General features: G+C 37.5%; 1 protein-coding gene across 2 annotated transcripts in view; it reads left to right on the forward strand.

Annotated features, from left to right (window-relative positions):
• The window catches only part of TMEM131 (transmembrane protein 131), a 642,113-nt gene that overhangs the window by 610,080 nt on the left and 7,996 nt on the right, over positions 1–24,037 (forward strand). For both annotated transcript variants that reach the window (XM_032100312.1, XM_032100313.1), the window contains exons 15-35: positions 51–221; positions 473–583; positions 669–803; positions 1,242–1,346; positions 2,672–2,758; positions 5,850–6,002; positions 6,156–6,231; positions 6,334–6,451; positions 7,950–8,088; positions 8,181–8,290; positions 8,646–8,712; positions 9,636–9,787; positions 11,078–11,220; positions 12,351–12,537; positions 13,596–13,781; positions 15,745–15,903; positions 16,489–17,084; positions 20,203–20,378; positions 21,589–21,716; positions 23,039–23,163; positions 23,311–23,469. In XM_032100312.1, coding sequence (XP_031956203.1) covers positions 51–221; positions 473–583; positions 669–803; positions 1,242–1,346; positions 2,672–2,758; positions 5,850–6,002; positions 6,156–6,231; positions 6,334–6,451; positions 7,950–8,088; positions 8,181–8,290; positions 8,646–8,712; positions 9,636–9,787; positions 11,078–11,220; positions 12,351–12,537; positions 13,596–13,781; positions 15,745–15,903; positions 16,489–17,084; positions 20,203–20,378; positions 21,589–21,716; positions 23,039–23,163; positions 23,311–23,469 — 3,283 coding nt within the window. The remainder of the gene's footprint in view (positions 1–50; positions 222–472; positions 584–668; positions 804–1,241; positions 1,347–2,671; positions 2,759–5,849; positions 6,003–6,155; positions 6,232–6,333; positions 6,452–7,949; positions 8,089–8,180; positions 8,291–8,645; positions 8,713–9,635; positions 9,788–11,077; positions 11,221–12,350; positions 12,538–13,595; positions 13,782–15,744; positions 15,904–16,488; positions 17,085–20,202; positions 20,379–21,588; positions 21,717–23,038; positions 23,164–23,310; positions 23,470–24,037) is intronic.

Below are 24,037 nucleotides of genomic sequence, written 5' to 3' on the forward strand. Positions count from 1 at the left end.
GATGCACTTTGTTCAGTTGTAACCTTGGTCTTCATTGTTCACTGATCTAGGTCCAGAACTTCAGTAAACCAGTCTTAATTCCACCTAATGAATCCAGATACATTTTTACACTTAATTTTATGCCTTCCACATCATCTGTTCACATAGATAACAATATTCTACTTATCACCAATGCTTCTAAATTTCACCTACCTGTCCGAGCATACACAGGATTTCTAGATGTAAGTATTTTTTTTCCATTTCTTTTTTTTTTTTTATCTTCTGTCTCATTAGAGGCAGACTTCATAGGACTCTTTAATTCTTTATTCTACTTTTGTGTCTGCTGAAAAATTTTTTTGTTCCCTTTAAAAGCTTTGGTTTTACATAGGAAATTTAGTTGTGTTAAAGTTACTAATGCATTTTTTTATGAGCATAGAGTTTGAGCACACTTTATATTTCACTTACGCTAAAATACTTTTATCAATCTTTCTAGTACTTTGTACTGTCTCCAAAAACTGAAGAGCGATTTATAGATTTTGGCATATTGAGTGCAACAGAAGCTACCAGCATTTTATTTGCAGTCATCAACAGCAATCCAATAGAGGTAAGGATGCATTATTTTTAGTTTATCTTTTTAAAAAATTACATCAGTGTGGTTGCTGAAAACAGTGCCTTTTGTTCTTTTTAAGCTGGCTATAAAAAGTTGGCATATTATAGGAGATGGCTTGGCTGTAGAACTTCTAACAACTGAAAAGGGAAACAGAACAACAATAATTGCAAACCACCATGAACTACAAAATGCTACTGCTTCTGATCAGTCTTCAGTAAGTAATCCTTTGAATCCATTGCTCGAAGCTAGATTTAGGAGGGGAGAAAAGAGACAAACCTCTGCAACTTCTTTCAGTTTCATTTTGGCAGAGGAGAGATAAGAATTCTGAATTTTTGTCTGAACTTGAGTATGATAAAGCATATAGACTTCCTAAATTTATTCTAAGGAGCAGCATTGTATTCAAATTGCTGTTTATGATGTTTACCCTTTCAAAATCTAACCAATCTCCATACCCTCAGATGATGCTCATCATAAATCTGGGATGAGTGGGAATTCATCACCACAAGGAATAGATAATTTTTGTGTTAGTCACTTATCTATGAGAATTTTTTGTTTATCACTGACAGAGGTTTTAAATGGTTTTGAGTCTGTTCTTAGTGAGGTTTCGTTTTGTTTAATGGAATACATTGGTGACTTTTTCTACCATTTACAGGTGATCCTAGCATCAGGCTATTATGCAGTGTTCAGAGTAAGTCTAATAGCGAAGGAACTTGAAGGAATTCATGATGGAGCTGTACAAATCACAACAGATTATGAGGTATATTTATTGTATAATAAATGGGTGTTGCCCAAAAGATATGTTCAGTCTTTAAGTGTTGTATTAGTGGACAGACTGTAGCATGAGGGAGAAGTTGAGGTTGGAAGGGAACTCTGGAGGTCAGGTTATCTTTGCAAGTTAACCCTGCATCATACAACAGTAGTGCTAATTATGCTTCTATTATGATTTTCATCCGCCTTTCAGAAATATCCATTTAAATCTGACCTAATGCTTTGCAGTTTGGGTTCTTCAGTGACATGACACATCCTGAAAGCGTCAATGCATGGATCTTGGGGCGTATCATGTGCTCACAATGTGCTTCTCCATACATTATCAGTTACTGAAACTGAGCTGTAATATCAGACTTTTTTGTCAAAACGCAATGTGAAAGCTGTTTTGGAGAGTCATAGAATCGTTAAGATTTGAAGAGACAAGATACCACCATGCCCTCTAAACCATACTGCAGTTTGCCACAATTTGCTGGCAGCTGATGAAACAGAATCCTTACACTGATTATTAGGGGAGGGAACAGCCAGTTGCCTCAACTTCATGTGCCTTATTTTTGCAGGAGACAGTCTAATGAATAATGCAATCGGTATTTAATATCTTTTGTGTGATATATGGAAAAAAACCTCAAATGGGACTCTCTGCTTATGAAGTCAGGAAATCATGTCACTGATTGCATGGTTCTCATGGTGCTACAGAAAATGGGAAATTCCCATTTCTGCCAGTTGTCAGAGATTTTAAGCTTTTTTGTAATATATCCACACATGTATGTGACCCTTCAGTTACGGATTCTGAAGCATTTAATTTTCTTGCCTGTTACAAGTTATTCTACTCATATTGGTACTTGAATCTCATTGACATCCCTTCCACACTACTTTTTGGGTGTGTCTTGAGGTATTACAATGACACCTTACGATGTTTTGAGAAGTTAGGTATATCTTTTTCCCTCATTTACTTTAAAGATGTTACCCTCCTGTTTTCCAACAAAGTAAGCCCCATTCAAATGACACCTATATAATACCCCATTGGGGAGCTTATGTTTTCAGTATGCTTTTCTGTTCCTTGTAGAATAGAACTGAGGATGGCTGAGTGAAGGAGAGCTTCCTGACAGTATGGAGTGACTGTTCAGAATATGATGATGGGTTGAAATCTTAATTCATGTCTCCATGTTTTAAATGTCTGTATAATCCTAGAGTACATTAATTGTAGAATTTCAGGGTTTTGTTATTCTATGCAATTTAAAAGTGGAAGAGACATTTAAAGGCTGGAAATGTAAGAGGTTTTTTTCTAAATTTTTCTTGGGGTTTTTTTTTGTCCAGATTTTAACTATACCAGTGAAGGCCGTGATTGCTGTAGGCTCGTTGACCTGCTCCCCAAAACATGTTTTTCTTCCACCCTCTTTTCCGGTAAGAGAGTTGGGGAGGATTAAATGTTTACTTGCTGTGTTTTTCCTTCATATGCCCTTTTCAAGGGAGACCACTGTCCTGAGTTCTGTGTCAAATTGCTGGAGAGATTGTGCTACTGAACTGTTATGATCAGTTTGTCATTATTTTGGGGGATGTTTGGAGTTTTTCTGCCACGTGTTCCAAGCATGAGTTGTCCCTACATCTCCTCAATAGCCCACTTGAATGGGATCTTGGAATACTCATGTAATGGAATAGATCTTATCAGAGAAAGATAGGTTAGTGAGCAGGACTTCATTGAGTGTTTGCTGCAATTGGCACTAATTCCATCTTCCTTCTGATCTCCTGTGTCACAAATTCTTCTGAAATCTTTTGCTACTCTTGAGGTCAAACTGTCATGGCTACAGTTGCAAAGATAACTAGTTGTTTTTTATCTTTAAGATCTGGTTGGTCTTTTTTTTTTTACTATATAGCCTCACCATTATATGGATACTTACTACACTGAGTACCACACCTAGAACTTCCTTATGAACTGCTTCATAAGCTTTTGATAAGCTAAAATAGCTTAAAGATCCACTTCCCTTGCTTTCACTGGAGATAAAGCAGTTTCTATATTCTGTATCTGAATCTATTAGAAATTATTATTATTACTATTATGAAGAAGAAGAATTCCTGTGAAGAATGCCCCTTTTGAGTGCCACGTTCAAATATTTTGTTCCATGTTGGACCTTAAAGTAGTAATATTTTTTTAATCTCCTTTGAGTTTGTTTTAGCTGAAATGGCTAAAGAACTTCTCAGTAATTCATAGTAATAAGCTCACAGTCTTGGTCAGCTTGATTTTTGGGGGGGCTCTGTCTTGTTTGTTTGTTGTTTGTGGCTTTTTGTTTTGGCTTTGCAGTTTTGGTGGGAGGTTTTTGTTTGTTTGGATTTGGGGAGTTTTGTTTGGTTGGTTTGTTTGCTTTTGCTTTACTTTGTTTAGGCAGATACTACTTCTTGTAGCATCTGTGTTTCTCAGGCATAGCTTCCTTGATGTCATTATTCTTTCTCTTCCCCAGATTGTTGTGATTTTTATTGTCTTCATGCTTTTTCTAGTAATGTTTTCAGACAATTTTTCATTCAGGGGACCTTTGGCCTCCTGAATTTTGTTTGGGAGTATAGATTAAGATACAATTATCACCTTTGACAAGATTATAGGCTATTTACTGTGTTCAAGCCCCAAGTTTTTCAGAGCAGTCAGCTTCACTTACTACTTCCATTAGTTGATCACTTAGCTCTTCTTGTATTTGAGAATATTAACAGCAGACTTACTTTTACTTTTTCTTGGATTCATTTCAAACTAAACTCATGCTCACTGAATTCATGCTACTCTTGCATTTAGTTCTTCTGTAATGCCTCTATTACTTACGAAAATAAGTCTAAAATAGCATCAGTTCTTTTTGTTTCAGTGTTTGGTAGAGAAACTTGACAGTTACACCATCCAGGAATAACTAGGTGCTACTATTTTAGTAACACATGCTTTTCAGTTCATACTTAGGATGTAATTCTCCTGCAGCTGCCTGGTTGCCAGAGCTGTCTGTCTGTTTATAATTTTAGCGTATTTGTACCTAAGTGTGATTTCTGGTATTCTGTTGAAGGTTGTTGGCAATACACTGACAGTGTATACAAACCTTGTAAAGGTCAGTGTCTTGATTTAAACAAATCTTAGCTGTGTTGACTTCTGCTTCATAGTGTCATCTTTACCTCACAGTGCCACCTCTCAATTCTTCCCTGATCAAAGCTCATCTTTGAGGACCTCTATGCTGAATGGCATTGTTCTGTTTCTGTTATTACTGATGAACATTTTTTTTTCCCATTGTCTGTTGTTTCATGTCTAAATGCTATGTGAAGGTCTTAGTAAAATACTATTTATTTTTTGTAGACACTTTAACAAACCTGTGTCTTGTCCAGTTGATGACTGTTTGTTACTCATAGGAATCCACAGATGAAGCTCTGACATACCTTCAATTCAGTTTAACAGGACTGTATCATTAAGGATATATTCTTGTAGTTTCTTTCCCTCTGCAATTACTACTATTGACACTGTTGCAATATGTGACTGTTTCCTGAGGCCACAGTCAAATTTTGAACCTGCAAAAGACCTCGCCCATGTCTCCACTTAAACTTAGAGAATTTTTTTTTGAAGTCTAAAGTATTGATTTAAGGGGAACAAGAAAAACGTTCATTAAAAGATAGTCTTGGGTATTTATATTTGCTCATACTGATTTTTTTGCTCATACTGAAGTCTCACCGCCAGTTGCACTTTTCTTCTGCTTTTGTTTTTATTAATTGTTTCCTCTATACATGTCAGAGTTGGGTGTTGAGGTAAGGTGTGAAACATGAGCACAGAATCATTGATTTACAACTGAGGGCAGGGGTAAAGCTTGAGCATTGTAAGGATTTTGATCATGACAATTAAAATGCATTTTCTATGCTTAAAAGATAAAATAATGTTTGACTCAGAAAAGGAGGCAGGGTTTAAGAGTGTGGGGAAAAAACTTCCTGTTTTCTTCTTAAATGTAGTTTTGGTGTCTTAATTGCATTTGGGAGCAGGAAGGAGGTTTTTAAATGGCCTCCGTCACCTGTAGTGTTTGTAATCTTAGCTTCCCTTTACTCTTCCTTTTAGATTATTTCTAATTAATAGCAACTAATTACTATTTCTAATTGCTAGCAGTGATCTCTTATGAAAATATTGTTTCCCTTTAGTAATAGGAGGCTCAGAAAACTGAACTTTTCTCTTGCCTCTCCTCTTCTGATACTTCTTTTATCATGATTTGATTAAGGAGAGCTGTTATCCTAGCTCTTCCAAGATACTTCACGTGTTCTTAATTTTCAAAGAAGGATGAACTGTGTTTGAAAGCAGATGAAGGAAAGAATACAACTTCACAGAAACTTACTATCTTGAAGTGTTGCAAATGGCATTTCTTTAAGATAGTGTAATTAAAAATCTCAGTTTAGCATTTCAGCAGTGCTGTGGTCTTTGCCAGCCTGCATAAATAGATACATATGCTAGGAAAAAATGCATATCCTGCAGACTTATTTCCTTTTATTTTTTTAGGGGAAAGTAGTTCACCAGAGCCTGAACATTATGAACTCCTTTTCTCAGAAGGTGAAAATACAACACATACGGTCCCTGTCAGAAGACGTAAGGTTTTATTATAAGAGGCTAAGAAGTAATAAAGAAGATTTAGAGCCAGGAAAAAAATCAAAGGTTTGTTTATGCCTTATTTCTAAATCTTTATAAGTTATCTTTTCTTTATAGCATATGTTAAGTTTCTGCGTTCAAGAGAAATCTTCTTTCTTTTTTCTTTGGTCATCAGATTTACTGTGCTGGTTAACTGATCAGCTCTTACATGTTTTGCAGATTGCAAATATTTATTTTGATCCTGGTTTACAATGTGGAGATCATTGTTATGTAGGATTGCCCTTTCTATCTAAATGTAAGTAATGTTCAACTTTATAATGAAAATCATTTAAAATAAGTTTTCTACTTAAGTAATGATTTTACGTGGAGATTTTTAAAACCACAGTATTTGTTACAGCGGAATCTAAAGTTCAGCACAGCACAGCAATGCAAGAAGATTCATGGGATTCTGACTGGGATTTGCATGAGAATTTATTCAGAGAATGGACAGAAATAAAAGAGAATGCAAGCCATAGGTAAGTATTTTATTCCTGTTGTTTGCTCAGGCCTTAAATCAGTAATAATTCTGTGATATGTGTGCTCTTATTGAATACAAAGCTTCTTAAAAGCTGTGCTCTTTGAGAGGGGGCCGAGAAGGAATTCCTTGGCCTACTCTGCAAAACCTTTAAAGAGAGCATTCTAAAAGTTAAAAACAGTAATAATTTCCTCAAATTAAAGAAAACACTGAAAGTTACTATTCACTGAGTTGCTGGAGTTCTTGAAAGGATTGTAACAGCAAGGCAGTCTCTACTCTACAAAAATCTCCAAAAACAGATTATAGTGTTTGTTCAGTATCCCTGCTTAAGCTGTTTTAAAATAGTATCCTCAACATTGCTTTTAACATTTCATAAGGTTTTCTGTTGTTACCATACCAGGATTATTGCATTTCAGTGAATTACAAAAATTTTCTTATATTTTACCTTGAGATGATCAATGGTCGCTACTTAATATTTAGAAAAAGTCAAACTCTGTAGACTGCTACATACCTTTTACATCTGCCTTCTCACACATAAAGTTGGTTTAATCTCCAGGAGACACGAGTTAACATTAACAGCAAGTGTGTGTCTTTTGTGTTGATAGCATCCAGGTTACCCTTTCAAAACAGGTATGTGAAGAAACAAATGTATGCAACCAAATAGAATAACAAAAGCATTCCCCCTTTATCACTTCTGTGTTATAATGGTGATATATTAATAACTCCGGAGAAAATTTGATCTAAACAGAATCCTCTATTTAGCCACACCAGTAACTTTCAAGAATGTCCTATCCCCTACAGTAAGAGAACAGTAAAGGAGAATGCTACTAAACATTAGTTCTGAATAAGCAGTAGTTCTAGCTTGAATATACAATGCTTTAATATTATTTATTATTATATATTCTAGAGTATTTAATACTTCTAAAGAGAGTTAAAATTACCCAGCTGTCCAAGGCATCATTCAGGGAAAGGACAGATAACTTCTGAAAACAGAGGAGTTGTGACTTGCACATTTGGAGTCTCTCCAAAATACTTCTCTGCGTTTGAAGTCTAGTATTTTGTCTGTTTTGCTGACTGGAGAACTCAATACTGTTAGTGTTGTTTCAGTTCATGCTGGAGAGCCTGTAGGAAAATGGAACCCAAATCTGGTGTGGAGGTTGGTTAATAGCAAAGAACTTCATTCACCAATGGAAATAGTGGCTAGCACCAAGTGGGACTTGTTCAGATTTGCTTTAGGTTTATTAGATAGGTGTGCAGGCACACAGTCTGTGTACCCATTGCAGTTAGAGTAGATGTACTGATTTACTGTACATGTGCAGGCAAAATCCATTTTCTGGATTGTGGATGCTATATTGGAGTTTTTCCCTTTCTACTGTTTGTACCTTTTCAAATTATCAAATATATTTTGGGTTATTTTTCTTAGTGATCTGAATCTCAGTTACACTCTCAAAATTTGTTCCTGCAAAATGTAAAAGTAAGTTTTATAACTGTTCCTCCAGACTGAATGCTGTATTTGAAGTAGACACAGATCTTCAGAAGGATGTCCAGTTGAAAATTACAGCAGAAATGTCCTGGCCTTCCATCCTTAGTTCACCACGCCATCTAAACTTCCCTCTAACCAACACAAACAGCTCATCAGTAAGTTCTTTTTGTGATAATACCATTTTAACAGGTGTTTCTGATTGCATTAATGGTAATGTAAACTTCTAAAAAATTGTCTTTCTGAATAGGAAGAAGAAATTTTTCTAGAAAATCCAGCTGATGTTCCTGTGTATATTCAGTTCCTTCCAGTAGCTCTGTATTCTAACCCATCCACTTTCGTTGACAAGCTGTTAGAACGGTAAGTGGTGTTGTGGAATCCTTGGGGTGTTCTCACTCAGTGGAAGAAATGCATTTTACATGGAATGAATGCGTGATATGGCAGTTGTGTTGGTGGTTAGTGTTGGCCACCTGTAGAATTTGAATTCTATTGCCGTTGAACACACATCTGTATTTTTTACTGAGCTAAAATGTGTTTACATTATTTCCTTAACTTGATGTAAGGGGGGGGGAAATAAGAAAAAATCAAGTTAGGCTTTCAGCTGTGTGTTGGGCTACCATAGGTACTTGATTTGTGCTCAAATCCATAAATACAAGTGTGTATTGTATATACCTGTGAGACCTGTGAGAAAGAAAAAATTGCAATTTCATTTCAGGTTTAATTTGAGTAGACCAGCTAATTTCAATCAGAGGACTCTAGAGTTCCAGGTCTTCAGAAACTGTGTAAGTATTTCGGTACATTCTTGGTAATTTTAAATTCAGGTATTTTAATGTTTTAATAATAGTTCAGCCATACATGCCTTCAAGTTTAGGTATTAGTATGGAAAATGGGATATCTATTGGATATCAGGAAATTGGGAAAAGAAATATTTCTTTAAATGTGACTAATGAAGTGTCACTTTTTCTATATACTTACATCATAATACAACTGTTAAAGTTAGAGGAAGACTGCATTTACTCATTCTCTTACTAACAGGATTATTTTCCTCAGCATAGTGGTTACTAGTTCTAAAATTAGGAACGAATTTATTTTTCCATTGCTTTGTTGGTTCTTTTAAGTGATTTGAGTATTGTGGACTACTTTTAAGCGTGTGCTTTTTCATATAGAGCATGCCACATCCTAAGCACTTCTTTTTCTATCTGACTTTTCCCCTTCATTTGCAGTTTGTTTTAGATTAACATTCGATGCTTGTTCAGTGTCTGAAGACAAATGGCAAACTTAGCAAAATACACTTTTTTGTGCAGTTTTTCTATTTTGTTTGCTTAACAGTGGAAAATTCTGAGAAAAAAATATTCCATAATGGTTTGATGCTAATTTAGTGTTTGAAATATATATGCAAGAACTTCTGATACCTTTCTTCCACTAGCACTTTATGAATCTACATGGGTGAAGTTTACCTCAGTTCTGTTCTGTTGTCCTCTCTGTGTTGTTCTTCTTCTCCATTAACATAAGCAGTTTACTAATAAGTAGGGAAATTTTTGTGCTATCAGAGTTTCTGGTTGAAAAAACAGAATATGTCATTGAGTAGTATCCTTTGTTTACGACAAGACCACTTTTCTAGCTAAAATAATACCATTTCTATCAAATACATGTAAAAAATGTCCTATTTTTTAAAGCATTGCTTTGTTTTCCCCACCCTCTTAAGGTCCAACCACTACAGACGACTGTGGGACTTACAAAGGGCCTGGCTCATCATTTCATTTTAAGTCTAATATTAAAACCTGGTGAGAGAAAGTCTGTCAAAGTAAAGTTCTCTCCAGTTCTTAATAAAACTGTTTCATCATTGATTGTTATCAGGTAAGAGAGATATTTCTGAAGTAAGTGTGGGTTTTTCTGTGTTTTTCTATTTATATGTAAGATCATACGTGCGATCAGCTGTCAAGAAACTATTGCTTTTACAAGAATAATCGTAGAATCACGTCTGCAGAAAGATTTAATTTAAATGTAATTGTGACATGTTTTACAGTATTTTAACTGTATTCAGTACATACTCAGTAATGCAAATACATAATCCACTATTATACTTACCACAGAATCACAGAAGGGCTTGGTTTGGAAGGGGCCTTTAAAAGTCATTAGTCCAAACCCCCTGCAATGAACAGGGACACCTTCAGGTTTCTCAAAGCCCTGTCTAAGCTGATCTTGAATGTTTCCAGGGATGGGGCATCTACCACCTCTCTGGGCGACCTGTTCCAGTGCTTTAGCACCCTCATTGTAAAAAATCATTTTCCCTTTATCTAATCTGAATCTACCCTCTTTTAGTTTTAAATCCATCCCTCCTTGTCCTGTCACTACAGGGCCTATTAACAAGTTTGTCCCCATCTTCCTTATGGACTCCCTTTAAGTACTGGAGTTCCTGTGTGGTCACCAGGAGGCTTTCTCCTTTCTAGACTGAATAATCCCAATTCTCTCAGCCCTTCCTCATAGGAGAGGTGCTCCATCCCTCTGATCACCTTGGTGCCTCTTGTCTGGACTTGCTCCAACAGCCCTGTGTCTTTCCTGTGCTCAGGACCCCAGAGCTGGATGCAGCACTCCAGGTGGGGTCTTAGCAGAGCAGAGCAGAGTGGCAGAATCTCCTCCCTCACCCTGCTGGCCATGCTGCTTTTGACACAGCCCAGGGTATGACTGCTTTCTGGGTTGTGAGTGCACATTGCTGGGTCATGTCCAGCTTTTCACCCGCCAGTACCTGGAGAGTTGATTTCTGAAGTACATCCTACATCTCTTGAAAAAAGGGTCTCTAGTTAGAGATGCCCTTTGCAAGATCAAGCTACAATGCAAGTTCAGTCTTTCTAGTAAAGAACATTGAATAACTATTTCACTTACATATCAGGTGTGATGCCTTAGTAAGAGAGATACAAATTTTAACTACTATTCCATTGGGGTTTGTATTTGTATGCTATGATGTGATTTCTTAAGAGTTTTGTCTTGGAAACACTATGTTTGAGACCCCTGGTGTTTACTTCCATAACGTGGGGACTTATTTGTGGAACAGATTATATATTTGTTCTCCAGATTTGGGATATAGACTCATAGTCTATAGAGAAGCTTTTATGAATGTTTCCCCCTGCCCTTTTCTTTTTTACACAGAAATAATTTGACTGTAGTAGATGCCATAATGGTACAAGGACAAGGAACAACTGAGAGCTTGAAGGTTGCAGGCAAACCTCCTGGTCCAGGAAGTTCTTTACGCTTTAAAATCACAGAAGCATTATTAAAAGACTGTTCAGAAAGTGAGTACTTCTTGAGCTAATATGCTGAACAGAAAAGAAATCTTATTTTATGTGTAAAACTTGAAATGTGTGGAAATACTTTTCCCCTCTTCTAGTGCCCCAGAAATTCAATTCCTTTAAATGCATTAAAATTGCTACTTTATTTAGGCAGAATACAAAATGTATTACGTTTTTCATTTTAACATGAAAACTAGGAAAGATAAAACAGAAGCTCTTTGTCTACTAAAATTCAAGACAGAGGAGGTAAAGATCTGGGCATATTTACTAGCAAAATCTCTAGCTCCTAAATTTAATACAAATTGGATCATGGGTGCAACTTTGTGTACTTCTTTTCCCCACACCTTCATAGTCTTTCCTCACACCTTCATAGCCATTGGGGAAGAAAGATTGGGTATGTTCCTTGATGAAAAATTAAATTCCAGGCAGATTCTACTCTGAGATCAGAGAGAGGTTTTCTGCTCTGTGGCCTCAGGCTTACTTCTGAGAGGAGAGCTGAGAGTACATATATTACCTAACAAACTGGTAAAAGAGTTTTTTAGTTGTACCTGGCATTAAAATCTGTTGTGCTACTTTGCAGTCTTCCAGACATTTCTAAGGTGCTATGTTAATTATTATCTGAGATTATTCTGCTTTTTTTGAGGGGTGAGTAAGAAAACTTGAAATAAAACTTAGTCATTACCTTTTACCTGTTGTGATTAGGGATTTTTTTGCTAATAAGACGTGTTGTTAAGCCATGTATTTTTATTTTTAAGACACACAAAGAAAAAGGAACAACCTGTTTTAATTCTTCTCTTGCTGGGACTATTCACATAATACCACAACATTAGGCAGTACATCAAAGAACTTTGCAACTTAGGTGATATCTTTGTGGGGTCTCAGTGCTGTCAGAAGTTAGGGGGTTTTTGGTTTTTTCCCTCATGAGTTAGAGGGCTCTGGAATTGTACAAGTGCCCTACCTTGACAGTGATGGGAATCTGGCTGCAGATATGTTTCCTACAAGTTAAAGTTTCCAAGGACCTTGCTAGTCCCCTTTATGCTGTAATACTGAAAGAACTCTCTTCTGCTGTAGAATATGAATATAGTGAAGGATATCTGCTTAGCGTAACACTAACCACTGCTGTTTGCTTCTAGAAATGAAATACAAGGAGCCGAATTTCACACTGAGAAGAACATTTAAAGTGGAAAATACAGGGCAGCTGCAGATTAATGTGAAAACTATGGAAATCAGTGGCTACACATGTGAAGGATATGGATTTAAAGTAGTTAACTGTCAGGAATTTGCACTAAGTTCCAATGCCTCTAAAGACATTGTCATATTGTAAGTGTTTTTTCTTAAATCTAAATGGAGTGTTGCATTTGGAATTTTAATTTTGTTTCAGAGAAAAAGTCCCTTGGTTAAATTCTGAGGGCTTTTTACTGAAGTTTGAGTGTATGGGGGGTTTATACAGTATTACACAACTATGACATTTTCTCTCTTCTTGCAAACACTATTTGATTTTTCATACCATGTTTTTGTGACTGGCTATAGTATTACTTCTATTACTATCCAGTAAGTATAACTTGCTGTGCTGGAATATGTTACTATATGGGATTATATTAATTTCCCTCTTTTGACTTGTGAATGCACATGGGACCTAGACCTACATATCGCTTTGGTGCATTGCAGTATGTAGAAAAGAGCCTTTGGTATAAGGATTGTTATTGTAATGCACAGCATTTTAGTCTTGAATATTTTGTCTGCTGCCTTAATGATAATGTTTGTGTAATTCTGTCTGTTTTTATTGTAAAAAAATCTCTGCACCAAACACTGATCTTTTAACAGTGCTTTTTTGTAAAGTTAACTATTCAGAAAATGGTATCTAAAAAGTTCAGAAGCTGCTTCTGTTCTGCAAGTGGATGTATGAAATATTGCTGCAGTGAAATAGTATTTCACTAGTATTTCTGCACAATTTTAGTTTGTGATGAGACTGTGACGTAGTGGTGATGCTTTTGAAAAGTCACGTTTGTGACTTAAAGGTGAAGTGTTTAAAATATTTATAGCTCACATAGTAGTTGGTTCCATTACTTACTTAGATCTGCTGTTAAATTTTTACTGCATTCACAGCTTTTATTAAATGGTGGTAAAACCTTATTTTCAGTTATTATAACTTTGTATGGTACCTCAGGAGTAATCTAGTATCAGATGTGTTAAGCATAGGTGTTAATGAACATAGTCAATTACATCATGGAGATTTGAAAGATACACAAGTATTTTTAGGCTGTGTGGTAATTGGTTGAGTTACAGGTTTTTTAATTTGTAATTTATGTTATAAAAATTGCCTCAAACCTTTGCACTGTTCATATGGAAAGTTCTAATGTGCTTTATGCTGTTTCCAGGTTTACACCAGATTTCACTGCTTCCAGAGTTATACGTGAATTAAAATTCATCACTGCGGGAGGCTCTGAATTTGTATTTATCTTGAATGCATCGCTTCCATATCACATGTTGGCAACGTGTGCAGAAGCACTGCCCAGGCCCAACTGGGAACTGGCACTGTACATAATCATCTCAGGAATAATGAGGTAGTGTGTGTGTGTGTGTGTTTGTTCTTACCGTGGTACAGGCACGAACTACCGCTGCTCGAGCACGGGTTACGGAGAAGCACGTGTGTATTCAGCACATGCAGTAATTGTTGTAAAATAAAATAGGCTAAAAGGAGATCAAATTAATAAACACTCCTATAGATTGAGCCTGAACTGTTTAAGGCAGAGGACTACTGACTTTCTGCTCAAACCACGGACAAAATAATACACTTCTTGCTTGAACCGATTTTCTTAAGTGAGATACATACTCCTGTTAGTCCTGGTAATCTGTAGGGGTTTTGATAAATAAGGCAAACTTGAAGCATATTAGGTATTAAAGCACTGTTGGCAGTGAATTCTTGTAGAAATGTAAGCATCCTTCTGGAGTATTGTGCTTTAGAGAGATATGAGGCAGTGACTGTAATGAGCTTAGCAGATGCCTTGGATGAATTTAACTTTGCTGCCACTTGTTATGTGACAGACAACTGGTGATACTAATAATGGGATTTCTAAGAACCTGAAGGACATTGTTTGCAACACTGCACACTCACAGGTTATGTAATAGGATATCAATGCATGTTTTTCCTCAGCAAACAGATGTGTCAATTATACCTTGTTGAATTAGGAATTGAAAATGCCACCATTTTCATAGCCTTAACCTCTACTTACCTTTATTTGAAATTAGAAGTTGTAAACCCTGTGTCCCTTCTCACCTCTTGGATATGAAACACCTTACCCCACTGCTTTTGTGCAGAGAAAACCCTAGCATGGAAACTTACCAGTATGAGTTTTTACCTATCAGTAGCAACAAATGCTGGTTTTCTTTTCATTAGTGTTAAGTTTATATCTTAGTGTGAAATGTAGTGGCGCTGTAGATGCCTCTGAAGAAAAAGTGTTCTTTCTGTGTGCTGCAAATCCAAAGCATTATCACATACATGTCATATTCCTTTTTTTCCCCCCCCCCCCCCCCAGTAAGTTACTGGCTCTTCCATTTTGCAAATGTTCACTTAGGTTGTCTTTCCTTGTAGGGATTAACAAAAGAAATAGAGAAGATAAAGTTACAGCCCACTTCATTTTCTTTTTTGACTCTTCAGCACTTTCCTAAGTAATGCAGTGTTTAGTGAGTAAAGTGCATTTCCCAAAGTAAGAGGAAAATTTCTGTTATTTAGGAAATTTTGTGTCATCGCTAACACTGCATTACTTAAAGTGCTGAGTGAGTACTTGTGTGGTCTCCTTCTATATATGTGCTAGAAATGTATAGGCTGAGTTTGTTTTTAGTTCTTTGACAGAGTAAGTGATGTTTGTCAGCTCCTAAGTGTAGTTTGCTTGGATAATTTTATATGTGCTGTATTTGTTAATTAGACTTTACAAAGAATAGAGAATACTAACCCCTTCCCTTACTGTACCTTTTTCTAAAAATACAAAAATACATCTTAGCGGCAAACTAGAGAAGATTTCTAATATATTTCATAATAGTCCAAGATTTCTGTGCATAAACTGCCTCTAACTTTTAGGATGCCATCATGTATGTGTTTGCTAGTTGCCTCTAGAATAACTCTTCCATATCATTGCGAAGTTATCCTTAATTTCTAGGAGTGAGCACTAGGAGTTTATATAGTCTGTGTTTTTTATCTTGATAAGGTGTTGTTTATTTTGGCCTACCGTAAATCACTATTGGTTTGAATAGTTACATGCTTGTGGCTCCAAGTTTTGAAGTCCAGCTTGCTTTCTTTCGGATTTATACACTGGGCATCTAGCTTCCATTCTCAGTGCTGGTGATTTGCATATCATGCCAATCTTGTGTATGTTATATTTCTATCAGACGAAATTGTGGTTTGGATGCAATTTTCAGTGTTTTCAGTACAAGACACAAACTTTCTGTCCTGTGTGATTGGAGTCGTTAGTTTTTAAATGCTCGAAACTAAGAAATAAATCCTTAGATGACTGCCTTTCTTCTCTGCAGTGTACTCTTTCTCTTGGTAATTGGAACAGCCTATCTAGAAGCTCAAGGAATTTGGGAGCCATTTAGAAGACGCTTGTCCTTTGAGGCCTCAAACCCTCCCTTTGATATGGGAAGGCCACTTGATCTCAGGAGAATAGTTGGAATTTCATCTGACAGAAAGTAAGTAAATGTTCGGGCTTCTTGTGGTACTTTTCCAATTTATTTCTTCTTTAGTTATCAGGCCAGTAAGAAAGTAATACTGCTCTGTAGAACAGGTGAATGAATAAGCAGATCCTCACAGTTGCTTATAAAAAGATGACTCGAATGAAAAGATTAATTTTGTGATTGTGAGGAATATTCTTCTTTTGGGAAAAAAAAAGGAAAGAAAAAAAAGAAATCCACCAAAACCCAAACCCTGCCAAGTTTCCTGTTAATATTTTCAAAAATGAAATGTATAGACTGCAAAAAAAATTTCAGGCCAGAAGTTCCTACCTTAGGTGTCTTAAGTAAAGATTGTCTCCTTTCAGTGTTCCCTTCATCATTTATACCAACAGTTATTTTACTGTGTTTTCATTCCTATGTACAGCGGGCAAGGGAACAGGAAATGGTAAAGCTACTGATTTTCCAAACCAGTTTTAGGCATTTTTGCTGGTCGTAAGCCTAGAATAGTGTAGTTCAAGGCTTCTTTTGGATATAGTGATTCTCTTTTCATGGTGAAGAATGGAAACATTGTTGAGTATGTTTCAACATGTGTTATTCTCCCAGCTTGAATACGCTTGGATCGGATTCTAATCACAGTTCATCCAGAGGAATTTATGGAGCAGGCAGTTCGTCATCACGATCCAGTGCAGGGAATCATAAGCAATGCAATGCAACAGCACACCTTCACAGCAATAGAAATGCGCCTGATGTTGAAAACATCAAATCCAAAACCAATTCAACTATACCTAACAGGACTTCAGCACAAGCAGCTTCCATGCAGTCAGTGAACAGAACAGGCCCCTTTACCTTGGATTCAGGTGCCACAGCTCAGACTCATGCCGCAGGCAAAAGAGCCAAGGGAACAAGGCAGAACCAGCAGCTGATGCAGCAGCAGACACCACCTTTGGCAGAGCAGCCCCTCCAGCAACCTCCAGCATCCGGGCCCCAGCAGCAAGAGCAACAGACTGAAAGTGCTTTGCCACAGCTCCCGCTTCTCGGCCCATCTCATGGCGAATGTGCCAGCAGCAGAAGGCACAGCTCGGAGGATTCAGATCTCACTGGGCTCATAGAAACTATGGAAAAAGACTTTGACCACCCAGAATCCCCTTCCCCTGATGTGTTTACAGAACAGCCCCCATCTCCACTAGCAAAAAACAAAGGTAATACAATTCTGCTTTAATGGAATGATTCACTGTGTAAGCCACAGGACAAGATTTAGTCAGCTGTAAAGGTCGTGTTTTCATAGTGTGGAAAGGGAGCAGCGTTTCTCTGCACTTCCCTGCCCTGCGCTGTGTCCCTGTGTCTTGAACACTTGTGTTACCTTATGGCAGTGAAGTTCACTGTGTGGTGCTAGCTTGTCATTCTTCCTGCAAAAACAGTGGCATGTTTTGATGAAAGCAGGTGTGAATATCTAGACACCTGATTCTATGAAAAAGAAAAATGCTTTTTGTTGCCACTTCTTTGCCTTTGGGTTGGCAGCTGTCCCTCCCACCTCCATCGTTTGGACTTGGGGCTCAGGGCTAAGGAAGGGAAAAGGAAGTTGTCCTAGTGTATTGTGAAAAGTGAGGCAGGGAGGAGGGGTAGAGAGAGAGATGGATAAATAAACCCATCTGGTATTGTTTGGGAATGGAATTCTTCATGTCCAGACTTGCAGTTGTAGAAAATCCTTAATGTCAGGTGGTCAGCAAATTAATATAAGGCACCTGTGTCTATATATTGCATTCATTTTTGGATGAGGCTAGAGTTGAGTTGGACTTGTTTATCAGTCTTTCCGGTTATGTAGTGCTTAAAATAATGTACTGAATTTCATACATTAGATATGTTTAGACTTTTGAAATTATGTCAATTATTTCCTTCTTATGAACACTTTGTTAGAGTAGGATTTCTAATTATGATTTTTGTATTAGCAATTTCAGTTGCATCTCAGAGTTACTTGATTATTTAATCTTAATGTGTTTATTTCTAAATTATTTTTCACTTTTTGCTACCAACACTCGTACAGAATTGGCACTGGTACTGTGTTGCTTATTAGAGATAAAGTTAAGAAACTTAGTCGTGGGAAGGCGTATAAACACTGCACCATCTGTGAGATCATGCAGCACCAAAGAGGAAGGCTTCACTCTGTTAGGTGGTAATGAGTAGAAAGTTCGTAATTAGTTCAGAGTGGATGCTAGGATGCATTTGGACTTTCAAAGTGGAGACTCTGAAGTGATGAGACGTTTTGGTGTCTTGCTGAAATAATACTACTCTGTTTCTGGGCTGTTTTGTTTTTAGTTTTCACAGCGGGAGGTGGCTGGGAGAATTAAGAGAACTGCCATCAGTTTGTCAGGTGTTCATTCCGTAAAGGCTAAATGGGACTCCAGAATGTGATGTGATGGTAGGGAGGTTTTATGGACAGTGTCCGTGTTGGCAAACAGTGCAGTGTTGGAGCTCTGGAAAGCAAAGTGTCTGGTAGTGAGGATGCTACATCCTCATGGGTTACATATGAGCGGGTGTGCAGTGGACTGATCCAGTCTATGTACTGAATGCCTGAAGGCACTTTTGGAGCACATCTTCCATTTCTAGCTCCCCTTAAGAAGCAGCCCTTGCACTTGAGAGCTTTTTGTGATGCAGCTGCACACAGTACATGAAGACCACCACGCTTGGTTTCAAACGCGAATTCCCGCTCCATATAATGTAGTATGCCCATTTCCATCTGTCCTCTTTAAAATGTAAAAATGTAAAACCATAGGGGGAGTTCCATAATCTATCAGCACCTACATACACACATGGGTATTCATCTTTAGATAAGTATTTAGAGCTAATCACAAACATTTGCAGAAGCAGCGGCTTCTGGACTAAAACTGTCATAAGACCCTGTGCAGAATTCCTGTCTTTATAGTCTTCTGTTTCAGCTTCCAAATACTTGGGTCCTAGCAGACTGCTGCGGAGGCTGCATTAGATTTTTGTTAAACAGCTGCTTTATGTTACATTTTAATGTCATGATAACATTTTATATAGATTTTCTAATTATGAACATTGAGCTGTTTAGCAATCCTGAGTGTAGATTACATTTTAAGCAAATTTTGGAATGAGGCCTTCTGAGGCACAGCCAAAATGCCCCCAATATGCTGGAAGCCAACCTTGAAAAAATTTTCATAGGAAGATTTACTTGTATTTATATATCTATTTGCATTCACGCTAAAAAGAATATTTTTATCTCCAATATTTTTGTTGTTCTAGGTACTGAAAACACTGATACTTATGTCTTAAAAAACAAAGTTTGAAGGCACTGATATGTATCTGGTATTGGCTAAAATACTGAAGGCAAGTTTCTGGTTTGGTACAAACTTTACCATTTTGCCATATAAAGTATAACAGCTGTCATGGTGCTTCCAGTCTCAATTCCAGCTCAATCTATTACATATTCCAGAAGAGGCAGAATCCAGTTACTTGAGTACAGCAACAGCACAGGTTACTTGAGTCTTTATTTGAGAGAACAGTTAAATCCATTGAGGAGGTTGTATGCAGGCACTGTGTGGCTCATAAATGAGAGTGCTTATTCTGAAGAGTAGTATCTTAAGAAAGATCCTATGAGTAAAGGCACATACTACAGCTAGTAAGACATAAGAATGTTGTGAAAGCTCATATCCTGTGAGAGCGTAGCAGCAGGCGATGCTCATGAAGACTCCACACACACACGTGCACAGTTGCTCTGTGTTGAGAACAGTACACGCTGTAGGAATAAAATACGTCAGGAGGAGAAAGTATAATTGGTGTGAGATTTTCAGGCATTGGTAGTTTGGGTTTTTTACCTCTTTGCTAGACAAATACTGTTAGTGGTTTTTCTCATCCACACTAACCTTATTTCAAGTTTGTGTTTTGTTGGATTTTTTTTCAACTGACAAGTCTGCTGGTCATTTCTGTTCTTCATTTGTTTGGATGATAGAGCTTTTGCCATCCTCAGAAGTTTATGCTTAATGTTACGTGGTTAAACTGTCAAATTGGATTCTATGGTGTTTAAAAGGAATGCCAGGAACAGAGCAGAGAGGACTTATAGGCAACCAGGTGCCCACATCCACAGGCAATGGGGACACGGCTCAGGAGTGTAAATGTGATAGTGGAGTTCAAGGTTCTTCTTTTGCTCACATTTGGTGCAAAGGGGTAAAAGAGGTTGGTGTGTCATAACAGGCAACAAACTTCAGAGGCTTAATCACATGGGATGGCCTCCAAAATGAAGGGAACTAGCCCATCTCAGAGTACTGCTGCTGAGAATCTGAAGCACCTTTATCTTTCTAGGAAAAGGGAAAACAATTCAGCGCAAGGCTAAGCCACAGAAGAAGCGGGAAGAAAAGGACAGAAGAGGGAAAGGAAAGCAGCAGGAGGATGAGCTGAAGGATTCCTTGGCAGATGATGACAGTTCTTCAACCACAACAGAAACCTCCAACCCAGATACAGAACCACTTCTCAAAGAGGTATGGCACTGCTGAGAAAAGGAGGCCCTTGTGTAGCCATGTGTCACCTGTTGGAGTAGGAACACAGTCTCTTTCCCCCACACCATCCTCAGCTTTCATATAATACCTAACAAAGGAAGAATGTTAATTAAAAATCACTTTTCCCGATTCTTGCCTTCACTCTGTATCAAATCTGCACCTCTGAGTGTGAACATGCTTGAGTCCTGTAGTCTCAGGACTAAAAATTCCCAGGTGACTGTGGCTTGAATAAGCCAGCAGCTATCAGCAGCATCGTGGTAATTGTCTCCTGGCCTGTTCTATTTGCAGAATAAAACACCAAAGTGTGGACACTAATTTCATTCAATAATTGAGGTTCATGCTAAATCCATGCCTTTTGTCAATTACAAAGGCTCAGATCAATGTTGCTAACTTGTCAGCACATAGGTAACTTAATTACCTTATACAATACCCCTACCTTTATTTAACTTACTCAGCTCACATGCTCCAAGGTAATAAACTAAAGTCTACAATTTCTGTAGTGGTTGGATTGCCATAAATATTTTGTCCTAAAGCAAACTCTGACTAAACAAAGCAGAGGTAATGGCAAAGGGAAGAAAACCAAGCCTAAATTTTGATGTCTTAAATTTGAACTTTGTAAAAGACAGGGATTATAGCTGTGGGGGAAAAAAAAGGAAATCCGTGTGATATATTTTAAAGGTTATAGTTTAGTAAGCTGTCACTTGAAAATTACTGTTGATTTTTTCAGGGTAGCTATTTGAGGATATACTTGTATTTAGAAAGTCTTAGAAGTGTGGTTAAAGAAAATAATAAATTGAATGGTGAAGTTGCTCATATTATTTGCTTTGTTGAAGAGTCTATTTTAGGTGGCCTGGACTGCATGCAGCAGATGCAGTAAAGGTCTCAGTACAGAGCTAGCATCTTACTCAGTAGACTCAGAGGCTGTGGCCAGGGGAGCTGTGTATTTGCAAACATCAGATCTGCTCGAAGCTCATTAATTTGCTATTTTGATTTCTGCTTCTCCAAATAGAAAAAATACAAACCATATTTTATGGGTAAACTCTCTAAGTCATAAAAAGAGACCTTCAATACTGCAAAAAAATGCACGTTTTCCAACAGCATTCTTTTCTTAACCTTCTTTGTTATGCGTGTTCTGATGCAAGAGGGCGGCTTGCTTTTCATGATTATTAACATGTCATTATGTCTTTTACAGGAACCTGAGAAACAAAAGGGAAAAGTTGTAGCAGAAAAACCTGAAAATGAAACAGTCCCAGTAAAACAGAAAACCAAAAAAGTGCTTACAACTATCAAGAAAGAAATCCCTGTAGATGTGAAAACCAGGTAAGCATAATGAAGGCTTTTTAGTAGGGAAAGTATCATGTTTAAAGGGAAGATGGATTGATAAGAATAACTGTATTTGATTGTTGTGGCTGCTAGTTTGGCACATGCCAACAGGTACCTTTAAGTAGCTTCATCTTCCTTCCTGATATCAGGGAGGAATATCTGAAGCTTGCAAATAATAAATTACTTAATGGAAATACAGCACGTAAGTGAGAGCTAAATCCAGCAATGAAAATCAGGCAAAGCAATGTTAAGGTTTTTATAACAGGTACTGCATACAAAAAGTGGGGTTAATGTTTCTAGGGGCAGCACACTGAGCCCACGTTAACGTGAGTGCCTTCAGCTGCCCTTGGTGAAACTGCAGCCATGGTTTCCTTTTTCATCATAGAGTAAGGTCAGTTTTGGATACATTATTAAAGGAGGATGCGGCCACTGCCAGTCCCTGTTCCTTACTGGCATGTGGTTGATTGCAGAGTAGAAATAAGAGGAAACATGAAGAATCTTAATCTTATTATAGCTAGTTCATTCCAAAATAGTATTATGAAATCAGATTGGTGTCCAAGTGCCACAAAAGTAAACTTTACCAAACAGAGGTATGGTATATCAGCTGTGTTTTTCCTGTTGTAATTAATAGTAGACTGAGTTTGTAGTTAGAAGAAATCAGTTTTCTTCAAAGTATTTCTGAAAACATTGCCTGGCAAAGTCTCCTCCTTATTTATTCTTACAGTTGTGTACTTTGCTTTATCTTACAACTCATGTGTTTATTACATATGACAGTTTTCAAAGTCCACAATGAAAGCTGGCTTGGAATTCTGCAAGAAACGGAGAAAACTGTTCCTCCCTAAAATGTTTGAGAGACAGAATCAAATACCTGGAGAAAAAGAGCAATATACAGCCAATTGAATTTGGTGGTGCATTTGAGCAGTTTTATATTATTGGTTAAGAAACAATCCTGTACATTTAGGGCAATAGAATATTAGGAGCATGGGATCTAACAGAGTAGAAAAAGGGCAGTTGCCATTTCTTGTTGTCTCTGTATAATCAAATGGGTTTTGCGATCCTGGAGCTCCCGGGTGAGATCTGCTGCTGGAATGTGAGTGAGCCTAATACATGTGTGGAGCAGTGTGGGTAGAAAATGAGCCAGGGCTATGAAGGGTGGAGTTGCATATAGAAGAAGTACAAAACTCTGATTATTCATAAGAAAGCCAAAGGAGACCAATATTTTGTGAGACAGTATGGCCTGTATATATTTTTTTTTCTTTTTAAAAAGTGCTTTTCAGTACTTCAATGCTTTAAAATAAAATAATTCTTTTTTCTTTCAGTCCCTTGGAATTGTCTTATACTCCCCCACTGGAAAACAAGCAGCGCAAAACCTTTCCATCCAAGATCTCTACACCACACCTTTTGTCAAGTGGCTCTAAATCAAGAAACCTCCCCAAAACGAGAGGTAGTGTGAAGGTGTTTTTTGTAAATGCCTCAATGATTTTATATCATTGTCTGTAACCCCTCTTGAGTGCTTAATTCTAAGTCTGGTATGAGAAGAAAGCTAATCAGTTTATTATCCACACGCTTGGTTTTTGTTTTGTTTTAATAGGTCCAAGCAGTAAGTTAATGGAGAACAGACCATCAGTATTAGCAAAATTTCTCCCCAGTGGTTCTGGACAGGAGTTAGGAAACACCAGCAGCTCAGAAGGGGAAAAGGATTCTCCACCACCAGAGTGGGACTCTGTGCCTCTCCACAAAGCTGGCAGCTGTAAGTAATCACTAGACAATGGCAGAATGAGTGTTCTGCAATTAATATCTGTAGATAGGCTTGATCTGTTTATAGATCTTCCTGTCTTTTCACTGCATAGCTGAACTCAGTTTTTCTGCTGTAGGCCCCCATATTGATAGCATCTGGTATGATTTGGGAGGTTTGAAAATGGTGTGGGCAGAACATGGGTCACTCTGCAGCTCTCCAGTGATGAACAGGGTTCAGAAGCTGCTGGGGAAATTGAGAAAATGAGAATTACTGCTCAAAAAATATGTATTTTCTACAGTAGATGGGGTTTTGCCCATCAGGTCTGCTCCAGCCAAATTTGGAACTAATGAGATTATTTGTCCTTGAGAGGGAACACTGAAAACACCTTAATGCAGTGGTTAGCTTGGGACACTGTTAGAATCTTTTTGGTTGCATTGTAAATCCCTTGTGTGGGAAACAACTCATCTTCCTCCTGGTTGGTTGTGTTGCAAAATAGTCTCTCTGAAAATAAACAGTAAACCTGAATAACCACAGGTGAACATAGAGAAGGAGCTGCTGCTTCCATCACTGGGAGCAAACA

This window comes from Corvus moneduloides, chromosome 2 (genome assembly GCF_009650955.1).
Source record: "Corvus moneduloides isolate bCorMon1 chromosome 2, bCorMon1.pri, whole genome shotgun sequence".
Taxonomy (NCBI): domain Eukaryota; kingdom Metazoa; phylum Chordata; class Aves; order Passeriformes; family Corvidae; genus Corvus; species Corvus moneduloides.